The sequence below is a fragment of the Schistocerca americana genome, chromosome 4 (genome assembly GCF_021461395.2).
Source record: "Schistocerca americana isolate TAMUIC-IGC-003095 chromosome 4, iqSchAmer2.1, whole genome shotgun sequence".
Classification (NCBI taxonomy): domain Eukaryota; kingdom Metazoa; phylum Arthropoda; class Insecta; order Orthoptera; family Acrididae; genus Schistocerca; species Schistocerca americana.
In genome coordinates, this window is record NC_060122.1 from 285711228 (window position 1) to 285724113 (window position 12886).

A 12886-nucleotide genomic window follows, 5' to 3' on the forward strand; every position below is an offset into this window, starting at 1 on the left:
CTATCTATCACTCTGCTGCTGTTCCTACCACGTTTCCTAACCACAACCCCCCCCCCCCCCCCCTCCCCACTCCCTACTCTACCAGTTTCATATGCTTTTTTGCACCTCAGTCTAGTCAAGACATAATCCAGTAGCCCCTCCTTACACTTTTTCTCAGTAGTTTTCCGAAACAGAAAACACACAGCATAAGAGGGACTTCACAAAATCCGTAACTACTGTAGTTACATCTAAAATAAAGTAACAATGTAGCAAGACGAATGGAACAAGGGAAAGTTTGTGTGACTACTTATTAATCATTGACGAGTGTGAAGTGCCTCATGCAACATGCTTGCAAACCTTTTTAGCGGTTGGCTTTGCCTGATAAACATACGTGCAGACATAGAGACTTCATAAAGAAAGGAATTACATTTGTTATTGCCAAATTCTACAACATACAGAAAAATTATCACACATAACAATTTTTACTACAAAAAATAATAATAATTCCAATATTCTTAGTGCACTATTGTGACCATCACCCTTTTTTGTGACGCTGGCAAATTTCTGTCTGTTCTCTTCTTTAATAGTGAGTGCCTTATATTATGAAAAGATACAAATATCAGCATCTACCTGCTACCACTGATGATAATTTCATCATGTATTACAAATCTGCAAATATCATCAGTGTGTCCTTTCAGAGAGAACAGGGCACGAGAAACATTTAAACCTTTCTTCGTTCGCTTGTATCCTTCTATCACATTTCCTCTGCTCAGCCACAGAACCTTGTCAGACAATGACAACCATGGCATGTACCTACAACAATAAGAGAAAAACTCATGATACTGTAAAGGTTTTACTATTCAATTTAACTGACAGTATCAGTTAACTGATAAAAGTTCTCACAAGTGGAACACCTGAAAATAAACAAATAAAAATAAAAAGTATTCCAAGCTATTTCTACATGTGTGCTGATGGTCATGCTGCTGCTGGATTTCCTAAATCAAAATAATCATTTATGAATGTCAAAAAACTTCACAGTCGACATCAAGAACGCTACTCTGGTAGAGTGACTAGACTAGTTAAATTATTAGAATGATAAAACTTTATATTCACTCTAATACCATACTAAATTGTTCTTCAGTTACAAAAAAACTTTTACATTCACTCATTGGTGTTCATCTTCATGAGGTCTTGGTGTAATCAACACATATTTATAACAGATTTGAATGGAAACTGAAATGAAAACACTGATGCACAGTGTTACCCTAAGAAGTCAATCTGTTAACTGTCAACTCATTCTATCGGGTGGCGACTGCTTTGGTATCTAGCAGCATTTCCCTGAACCTGCGTGGCGATCAAGTATTGTGGAAGTTTACAACAATATTGATACAGTGCTACAAACATTTATACAATATTTAGGAAATCAAATGAGAAAAATAGCCCCAAGCATACCACAAAGACACTCATGCTTGCTGTACTGCATAGTTTCCACAATTAGAAACAGTGTACTCAATTTCATTATTACAATAATAGAAGATAACCAAGAAAATTACATGACAGAGAAAAGTGGTCCCAGCAATGCCCAAACATAAGCAGTGATACAGTTTCAGCTCCCAGACAAAACAACATCAATGAATACTTTCTTCTAAAAACAAATTTTGCGGTATGGTAGTGCTTGCTTTGCTTTCAGTCTAAGGCTGTAGACTTTTGATCATGAATAAAAAGCGCATTTATTCAAGTTCCACATCATCCTTTTTTATTATTTTTTTATCTGTTGGGAGTACTCATATTAAAGAGTCCCCTCTGTGGAGTGAAAATGTTGACAGGAAAATTTTGATGGAATTCATTCCTTTGATATGTGGGAGGCACACACTAAGATCATGACTTTCCTTAAAAATTTGGAAATAATGTTACAAATAACAGAGCAGGTTGTTCCAGCTCAAATGCCAGCGTGTAGGCATCTGGGGCCCAAGGGGAGAGGTGGGGAATGCAAACAGCTCACAAAATCTGTGACAACACTATTACTGCATTTAAGCATGTAGTTTTCCCATTGCTTAAGGAGTCTGGAATATTACTTTGCAGAGTTTTAGTTGCTGGCATGAAGCAATTACTTTAAAAATTGTCTCATTAGATAGCTATATGGTTCTTGAAAAGTTACTGCAACATTTTTCAATGGTTAGTGCTTGCCGAACTATTACTTTCAGTTCATTACTGTAGATACAAAGGTGGTTTGATGAGTTCGGTGAAAGTGCAAGGGAAAAAAAAAATGTTTGTTTCACAAAGAACTCTCCTTATTTCTCAATATAGTCTCCTTTGAGGGATATGCACTTGGTCCAGTGACCCTTGAACGTTTTCATCCCATCAGAAAAATAGGTTCTGTCACACTCTGCAAAATACTCATTGCCTGCAACTACCACTTCCTCATTTCGTGAAAATTTCTTCCCAGCAAAATAAAATTTCAAGTTGGGGAACAGGAAGAAGTTACTCCGGGGACTAAGTCCCGCAAACAGAGCAGATGTGGAACCAGTTCAAAGACCCATAGATGCACTTCTTCCAGTGTTATCATTGATTTGTACAATGGTGCATTATCCTGCTGAAAGAGCACTTTTTCGCGTGCCACCACTTAACAAATAGGGATGGCCAAAAAGACAGTGCCCAATACGCAACCTAGCTAAAATTATCTCCTCGCAACAAGAGGGCCGAGAGGAGGTTGGTCAAGCCACTGGGAGAGGTTTAATTTCCCCGAGCTTGTTCCCGTGAAGAGAAGACCAGTGGTGATGCCAAAGTGACACCATCTCCCGACAGAGGGCAAAATGGAGATCATCAGAAGGAACGGAAGAGCTAGTAGGCCAAGGTAAGAGGAATGGGGAGGAGGGAACAAATGAAGTGTAGTCCCCTCAGCAGAGGCCAGTTGCCATCCTTAAGACTCACTGCTACAGGGCACAGAGGCTGGAGGGCGCTGTCTCTCAAAATCTACTGAGGCATCAGCATTCTCCCTGGGTCAGCCTGCAGATTCCAGGGCAGAAAAATGGTAGGTGGTGGGCCCAGGCAAACTGGAGGCTGGTTGGGTGTGGGTATCACACGGTGTCACCATTGACGAGAATCTCCGAGTCAGGAAAAAGCAAGACCATTTGTCTTTGTTCATTTTCTTAAAGCCTTTACAGTTGACAAATGAAGACTCAGACATTTGTTGGTTGGAGGGACATAAAAAATCTTCATAGGAGCATTCCTTTTGTCCTGTCCAGGCTGCAGGTTGTGTAGCAGGCAATTTTGCTGCCAGGGGCGAAGACTTGGTGGCTTGTTGTGCAGCTGTAGGAGAAAGAGGTATGGATGTTATCATGATATTGGACGTCACAACTGTAATACCGAATTGGAGGTCGCAAGTCTGCATGACCATGTCATTCGCGGAGTGAGGCATAGGAAGAACTGTATTACAAGTGCCAAATGGTAAAATGCAGCCAACAACTTGCGAGCAATGGCGTAGGGTACCTTTTTCTTCAAACAGATCTCCTGAACGGCCCTCTCATTGAGGTACATGGGACACTCATGGGATGGGGTGGAATGGTCGTCTTTACAATTGATACAGGAGGGAGAGGGAGGTGAGTAATTGCCCTTGTGAGCATCTCCATCACAATTAGCACAATTGGCTGTGTTTTTACAGGACATGCATGTGTGGTTACACCAATGACACTGGTAGGAACACATCAGGTTTGGAATGTATGGTTGGACCATGATGACTTCACAGCCTGCCTTAATCTTCAATTGAAGAACTACTCGATCACGTGTGAGAAAAAGAGAGTGTGTAGGTACTAAGGTTGCATCAACCTTTTTCATTACCCAATGGACCACAGTAACACCCTGATCAAAGAGATAAGTTTGGATTTCTCTCTCAATCAACCATTAAGGAGCCGAGTGTAAATAATACCATGCGAAGAATTCAGCATACAGTGGGCCTCGACACGAACAGGATAGCAGTGGAGGAGCGAAGCTGTAAGCAGTTGTTGGATTTAAAACTCACAATTGGTCTCTAGAAGCAAAGTCCCATTATGTAAGCAAGAGCAGGATTTAACAAGGCCTGCAATTACATCAACACCTTTCTGAATAACAAATGGATTAACCGTAGCAAAAAACTGACCTTTAGTAAATGATACCACAAGGAACCAAGATGCAGCTGGGAGAGTCTCTGAATCTTTAGCCTCACTCAGTTTACATTTAGCAGATGTAGACTGAGATGATGATTGGCTCATTGCAAAGAAATCCCCATGACTGCCTGCGTCTCCAATGATGCGCTCCTTCTAACAGGGGACCCTCTCAGAGGGGTCTCACCCACCTTATGTGATTGTCCACACCTCAGGTCACACCTACCAAACTCCAGACAGAGGGCCCAACAGGCAATTGGCAAGATAATAGCTCAGGCAATCACACCTCCCTGGGCCTGGCCTATACCAGGGGGTATGTGCGAATCCTAGCTGTTGACCAGGCACTGGGAATTACGCATCAAACACGTGGGCTGGCCTTCAGGAACGCACAGGTAGGAAGAAGAAATAAAGAGAAAACCTCAAATACCAAAGCGGAGGAAGAGGAGGAGATGGAGATAGAAGAAAGAAAGAAAGAAAGAAACAGATGAAATATTCTGATGCCGGTCTTTCAAAACTTCAGAATACACTCCCATCATCCCAGACATGTTCCCCCAGGGACGGGAAAAAGAACTGCAGGATGATAGACATGCAGCACGGTAAAGGAAGAGACGCTGCAAAGGCTGTGGCCCCATGGTAGCCAAGCACGAACTCACCAAAGAGTGGTGAGCCCTTGGGGCAAGGCAGGGGAGGGGAGGGGAGGGGAGGGGAGGGCACACATTGATATGTATGCCCCAAGCACCACAAATTGGAGGGTCCTATTCCTGGAGCAAGAAGCCATGCATCTGAGGATTGTGGCCTATGTGAAGGTGAGTACGGAGGACCTAACCCCATTTTCGTGGCTGAAAGGAGGTATGCCACAGCTGCAATGTGGGCCTTACTAGATGCAGATTATTGTCTATCACTTCCAGCCAATCATCCTCCCATCGAAGCACAATTCTACAGCTATACAGTGAGGTAATACCATGCAAGGGGATGGAACACTAAAATAACTGAGGATCATGACATGCCTCCTTAGCTGCTATATCTGCCCTTTATTCTCGACAATACACGTTCCCTGGTACCTATCAGAAAGACGCCTTCTCTAGCTGCTGTAACTGGAGGAGGGCATCTGGGATGTTCTGGGCTACTTTGTCTGCTGGGTACAAGCATTGTAGAGAGTGAAGAGCACTCAGAGAATCTGAACAAATTTAGCATTCAAAGCACATCTCATCTGCTCCACTACCAGCAAGATCGCATATAATTATGCGTCGAAGATAGCAAAGCCTTGAGGCAGTCGGACCTTGAGGACACAATCAGGGAAAACAAGAGGAACCAACAGAGTCCCCCTGTTTAGACCTACCTATGAAGATAGCTGCACAGTTGTGGTGGTCAGTTAAAATGTCATAAAATAATGTATTAAAAACATATGCATGAGTGCCATCTCTCCTGTACTACGCCAAATCTAAAATTACTCTGGGTCTCTGCAGGCCATGGTGGCAGGCTGTTAAAACCCTGGATTTTTGTATGTGCTCCACACTGAGCGACTCCAGCACACACTGCAGGTGGATCCCAAACAGCATTGTTGCCCATGAATAATTGGAGAAAAGGCCATCCAGGGGTGGAAGAGCAACTGTAGGGCATACAGGTGAAGTCGGAGCTGTGAGGATCTTATCTGCCCGACACACCATGAGCAGCTTCTGGCGGATGGTGAGTGGCGGTTCTCCAGCCTCAGCACAGAGACTGGGCACGGAGCTGGTCCTGTAAGCATAAGCGGCCAGCCTAATCCTCTCATGGCAAATAGCATCAACAATTTTCCTCACCGACATGTATACTGTGCACACACAGTCTAACTGTGAATGTAGAAAAGCCCAATAAAACTGGAGCAGATGACCCTATGTGCTCCCCAAGACCTGTGTCTAAGGCACTTTACGATATTCAGTGCCTTCTGTGTTCTGGCTTTCAGGTCTCTCAATTGTGATAACCATGACAATATGGCATCAAAAATATGGCCTAGAAATCTCGCTCAGACTTTGAAATGAAGAATGGTATCCTCCATATGCAAGTCAGGTAAGTTAAAAATACAACGAGAATGATTAAAATGAACACACTTATCTGCAGAAAACTGAAACCCTGACTTAGCAGTTCACATCTCCACACAATAAGTTGCAACTGATGAGTAACTGCTGCAAAACTGGAGGAAGCATAGAAAACAACAAAATCATCCACAAATAAAGCACCTTGTACAGGACTCTTTACTGTAGACGTGATAACTGTTTATGGTTATGGCTAAGAAGGGTAACACTTAAAAAATAAGTGCTCCGAGCAACACGATTCTCCTGCTCAAAACGAGCTGCCAGTGTGTCACCAACGCATGACCTAAAAAATCACTGAGACAGGACAGACTGTATGAAGATAGGGAAGTGGGCATGAAAGGCTAATTGATGGAGTTGCAAGAGAATACTGTGTCTCCAAGTAGTGTTGTACGTCTTACTGATAAAGAATACATCAAGACAGACATGTTTACTTAGGAAAGCTTGCTGAGTAGTCACCTCTAGTAAGGTCAGGTTGTCTACAGTGGACCGAAATCTCTGGAATCCACACAGAGTGGCTAAGAAGTCGCACAGTCGGTGAGGCCCTTTCCTGGTTTGATAAGAGGTATCATTGTCTCTCTCTCCACAAGCTGAGGAAGTGCCCTGTCTGCAATATCAAATTAAAACATTCAAGGAAGATTTCCTTTTACACTGCTGGCAAATGTCTAAGCATGCAGTACAGAATTTGGTTGTGAACGGGTGCAGAATTACGAGTTTCAGACAGTGCCAATTCCAGCTCCCACATGGAGAAAGACTAGCTGGAAGACTCAGAATTTTGGGGTCTTAAGTCCAACTTACCCGTATCTGTAGTCTCACAGTAGTGGGAAAACGCTGGATCATGTTTGTCACTGGCAGTAATCGCTGCAAAATGCTCTGCCACCATTCGAGTGATGTCTCCAGTCATTGTTTGCTGCTGTTTGTAAATGGAACTTATCAGTCCACCAAGGTACAGGTTGCCTCCTAAGATGACCTGAAGACTCCCGATTGATAAATCAGCAGCATAATGGATCACTTGTGTGATGCAGTCCAATTTTCATGGACCCTGTTATGGTGTTCAAATACAGCCAGCTGGCTGAACAGTGTCCAGTTAGCCCTGATGACCATCCAATTCAGTGCCTTCCACTTAACCAATCCTCCAGCCTACAGAGGCAAACACAGGTAGCAGATGGTGATCTCACCAACGTGAACAGGGACAGCTTGTAGCTCAATAACCATGGAGAGAGCAGAGGAATGGTGTCTGTTATTGACAAACACAGAACACAGGTTGTCCTTTCAGTGAATGATATAGCTCCATGTCACACAGGCATTAGTGTTTCTTTGTTTACGCAGCGGGGGGGGGGGGGGGGGGGGGGGGGGGGGGCATGCCTGTGCTAGGAGCTTCAATTTCTCCACATCTCCTGAACCCATAAATGTTCCACTGTGTCGTATGGAAGCCCTTTATCAAGGGGGAACATTTTCACCCTGTCTTTCCATCCCATCTGGGATGTGAGACCATAGTGGGTGGAGGATCAGTCCTGGGGCAAAATGAGTGCCCTAGGCCAGCATCAAGCTCCCTCAGCTCCAAAGACAAATCATGAGAAATGCAAAATCATCAGACTGCTTATTTCTGGTCTCCATCTGTGGCTGGGTCTTGATTTTTTGCCTGGGTTGTCTTCAGAAACACAAACGTGGCACTAGTAGTGGCAATGGTGTACGGTGGACCATATTGAACCTTTGGAGGAGCAGGGAGCTCCACAGCATTAGCTAATAAGGCCTTATCTGATGTTCTGGGAGGAAGTATACACTTCAAAGTAAATGCAGCAGCACAAGTGCACTGCCAAACGCAGGTACCAGTGCTAGTTTTCTGAACTGGAGTTTTTAACAACCAAAGCAAAGCAGATAGGGAATGTGTGTGTGTGTGGTGTGTGTGTGTGGGGGGGGGGGGGGCTGTATGAACTTAAAAATCTTTGAAATCTTTGTGGTCTCGTATGGGATCTGTCTTGTCATTTTGATCTGCTGTATATTCCATTCTTCAAGAAAGACACATCAGTCCCTACTCCAGACAGGGTGAGCCCTAGAGCAATTCAAACACTTTTGTGGATATCCTTACCACATTTGCCACAAGTGGCTTCTCCCTTAAATCCAAGAGTGGTGTGCCCAAAGTGCTGGCATTTAATATGCTCTGGGAATTCGTGCTATTAAAAGTGAGAATGAATGAGTTAGATCTGATCACATTACCTACCACCCTTTTCATGATATTCTGCATATCTACAATGTTTTCTACAAGCCACTCAACTTTCAGGTCTTCTTTGGGATGTCCACCAGATCTCTGCACAAGACAAAACCTTTACTGTAGTTTTTAAGGAGGTGTGGAGCTCTGTCTCAATGGAATATTCTGCAAGGCTTTTGGCTTCTGCAGGTTTGTCACTTGTTGAGAACTTGAGGTTTCACTTAGCATATTTTAATGTACCTGCAATCCCCTCTAAACCATTTGAATGTAAAAAGGTGTGACTTTTTCAAAGCTTCCCTCCTTCCTTTTAACTAACAAAAACGCACTGAGTAGCAGCATGTATTCTATTACAAAGACAATAGAATTCTGAACCATCCCCGAGTCTGGAGGACTGGCCACACGAGCCCTCTTATTTGATTGGGTGTTGGTACCTACCAGCAGCCCATCCATTTCATTGGGGAGAGAGAATTTTGAAGGAATCCATCTCCGTCACACAACCACCTAGCGAAATTAAAAGTCTGGCTATACAGAGCCCCACATTCCTGAGTAAGTCTTATACAACTAAGGTGTGGCAGGTTCCCCAGTGATTGGCCACTAATGACTGTTTCACCTAAACAGCCTTGCATCTCATCAGCATGCAGCATACCTCAAGATTGAGAAGTTTTGTATAGAGGTTTTTACCATACTCACATCCGGGTGGTCAAGCCAAGAACTCAATTCCCTGTAACACACAACTACCCATCACTGCACCGCATAGTGTTCACCAGAGCTTACAGTGACAGAGGACTGGCAGTGCATACCAGTCCCCAGCTCAGGAACCCCGGGTTGCCATGGCCTGAACACAGCAAATGAGTGCTGAGCCCCTGAGGACAACATTATTTTTTAAATCCTTGGAATAATCAAGCTTAGCGACCATAAAGGCACAACAAATATGGTCCCATTCTTTCATGGAAATTTAGCAGACTTCTTAAACCACCCTTCTTTATGATGGTACAGTCAGTGTGTCACAGACATTTCTTCTCTCTTTGTTACATACACTGAAGAGGTTAGCTTTATAAGCTTTTTTGCTACAGAAGTGTTAATATTCTCTGATAATACATGTAAACTATTGACAGCCTGAAAGCCGCCTCCCCCCCCCCCCCCCCCCCCCACATGCTAGGATCCTCACCTGGATCACAATAAAATAGGGCAACACAAAGTTTGTGTAGGTAAAGAATCACTCATCCAAAACAACAGAAGTGTAACACATCACATACTCAGATGCCCCACACTTGTGAAGTTTTAGTTACAGTACACATGTATCTCCCTTGTGTATTGCTCATCTTGACACCAGCATAATTTTTACAGGAGTCATAACCTTTCTTAAGACACCGACACGACCAAGAAAGTAATACCTTCATACATACAATGTTGTCGTATCACACAATGCTCGTTCCCCAGCAGGACTAACCATTCTCCAGTTCTGAGCATGTTATTTATTCAAGGGTTATGTACCAATATTCAACTAACTGGTAGAAATGTGGGCCCGATAATGACAACTGCGATATGATTTATGAAAGTTCCATATATAGTATAACATGCTGAAAACCAGGGCTGGATAAACCCTCAAAGTTACTGCAACAGCAAAATTTACCTGGTCGTGCTTGCGAAATAACACACTTCCCTGAACCGTCCATTAGTCCAATTTTTGGAAATCTGGCATTTCTCCCACTCACGTAAAGTGCGAAATGATCTGAAATGAAACATCTTGTATAAAATTATGCACATGCAATAGAAATCTGTAAAATTTTCTGCACAAGTTTACTATTCACACGTTGCAACTGTGTGTCATATGACCGATGTTGGTAATGCTTCATAATGTTAAGTTTGAAGTAGCATCCAATGGAAGGATGGTACGGGGTAACAGATGAGTAGCTCTTAACCAGGTGACATTTATAGGCACTGAAATTTTTGTTACTGACATTTACCATGTTTTTTCTTGTAATAGCCCCAACTCTAGGTAAGATTTATAATTTTATTTCCCATTAACAATCTCCATGTTTTTACCTGGAAATATATTGTGTTTGCTCCCCTCCCAACCTCTAGCAAAGCTTTACTTACCCACACTTTGATGTTGATGGTGACAGTGATATTATTTTTGAGAGCACTTAACACCATGGTTATCAGACCCTTGCTTAATATCAATGTACAAATTTATTGAAACCAAGTCTTTCTTCATAAGTAATCTTTTCGGGACCACAGCACGCCCACCTACCACAGATTTGAAAGACTGCCTGGCTAAGACAACACAGGCAACATTTCTTTATCCATATATTAAAATGAATAGTAACAGATCATGTGCACTCATGCCCTTTCCTCAAACTAATAGAACTATAATATAATTACAATGCAAAACATTAAATACAACTAAATTCAGCTGAAAAATTCACTAAGGCTTTTTTTCTTGGTACATGTTACTGATGATCATTAATTACCTATGGTTGCCTTACACAGTCATCTCTAGTTTCGTTTGTGCCTTGAAAATGATTGTGTTCATCTATTGGAAATTTTATACACATATAATTTAAAGAATACCACTCACCGATGCTCTACTGATGATCACACAAGCAGATTAAACGATGGAGACTGTGGGGATGACCGGAGCTTATATATATATGTTGCACTATAAGGAACCCACCACAAGGTTAAAGGCGATTCCCCAGCCTAAGCACAGATGCTGGGAAAACGGCTTATCTGAAGACTCCTGTTGCCAATCTAATGCCTTCATGTTGAATGAGGCCTATGGACTTAAGATAGGATGATCTCGCAGAAGAACACAGCCACAACAGAACAACTCCTCTGTAAAATAATGCTATGGAGAATTTATCTGCAACTGAGGCACTTTCAACAGGCTTAGAACCTTTACAGATTTTTGCCTTGAAATACTTCCAGTGTGGCAACAAGGTCAGTTTCTCATTCAAGTCCAGGAACTATACTGATTCCTCAAACTATGAATCTTATCCCACAGTTGCAGTTTTGGTTTATTAAAAACACATCATACACAAAACTAAAATTCACTCCTCCCCACACTGTGATAATTTGAAGCCTGTAGATCAGTGAATAGTGGTGGACAGTGATAAATGTCCTCCTAAATACTGCGAATGGCTATTATGCTCACTGTGGTTCTCAGCAACAGTTTGTAAGGCTTGACAACATGAAAGATATCTGCTGCCTCTCTCTGCTACTCTGGACAAGACAGCCTCATCCTCTCCATGTTCCCTACTGCCCTCTTCCTATGTGCAGTAGCTTCTGATGTGGAAGCACTATAGTTGCAGTTGTTGATCATCATCTCAAGACTAGAAGACAAGCAAAAGACTGAAAAAAATCACCCAGGAAATAGGGCTCCTGAGTGTGGACACAATACTGATAATGACAATCTCCCCTTGGGACATTATTTCCTGGGTATGTCAGTCTGAGAAAACATTGCCAACTCCAAACTTAAAATAATGTCACGAAAGGAAATACTGCAATATAACTAGAGGATGTGACGTTTGCCTGCCTTATTTCTTCGTTGATAGTCCTGAGCATCGACGTACTGCATTGTTATACTGGTTGAAAAATGGGGAGTGGAAGTTCAACACTGACAACTGTAAATGATGTAGCCGACTGTTGCACAATTGAGTTTCACAATTATTTACTTTCACTGTTCACAACCCCCCAATATTACACAATTATATGGTTAGTTCACTATTGGTAAATGTTGATAAGCCTCATTTCATTAATAGGTTACACGCAAACATCATCGTACTGCTACAATAATTTGCTGTTGAACATCTATTAGCAGTAAAAACCCTAATTACACAGTTACAGTTCTTGCAGAATAATAAAGTTGTGTGACACTATTTCTCAATAATTGAACAGACATTGTCGTTACTTGATCTAACGCACAGCCTATCTGTGTTACACTTATTCCACTGTTAAGTTGATGCATTGTTGTTACTTTATCTGATACATAATTCCTGTCTGAAAATCAGCGGTGGACCGACTGTCTCGGGACCAAACCTCAGCCCTTTATATATATCCTCACAATAATAGGCACTGAAACTATACATTGTTCAATATTTAAGTTACAGAAATTACAATTAAAACATAATTCATTCAATTAACTGAATACACTGAAAAATTCCTCTTTTTAAACAGTTACTTCTACCACAAATGTTAGGCTGAATTATTTGTTTAAATAATGAAATTAACAGATATAGCTACACAAACAATTCTTTTGACAAACCTGGTAATTATTTTGGAATTAATTAAGGGCTGGCTTTGCTAATATGTTTTCGAAGAGAGCCAAATAAATACTTTACGATAGTAGTTCGTCTTCATTTTTTTTAATTAGTACAGAATTCATATTTGTTTATAAGTCAATAATAGAATCTAAGTCACAAAACAGTTACTGATTTCACCCTATAACAAAAGTATTAGTTAGGTAGGTAGGTAGTTGGTGTTTAACG

General features: G+C 41.9%; 1 protein-coding gene across 1 annotated transcript in view; it reads right to left on the bottom strand.

Annotated features, from left to right (window-relative positions):
* LOC124613417 (F-box/WD repeat-containing protein 4-like) overlaps positions 1–12886 on the bottom strand; it is a 133217-nt gene that overhangs the window by 78625 nt on the left and 41706 nt on the right. Inside the window, exons 6-7 of the mRNA XM_047142119.1 lie at positions 10030–10128; positions 610–792 (exon numbers count right to left, since the gene is read on the bottom strand). Of these exons, the coding sequence (XP_046998075.1) occupies positions 610–792; positions 10030–10128 (282 nt within the window). The remainder of the gene's footprint in view (positions 1–609; positions 793–10029; positions 10129–12886) is intronic.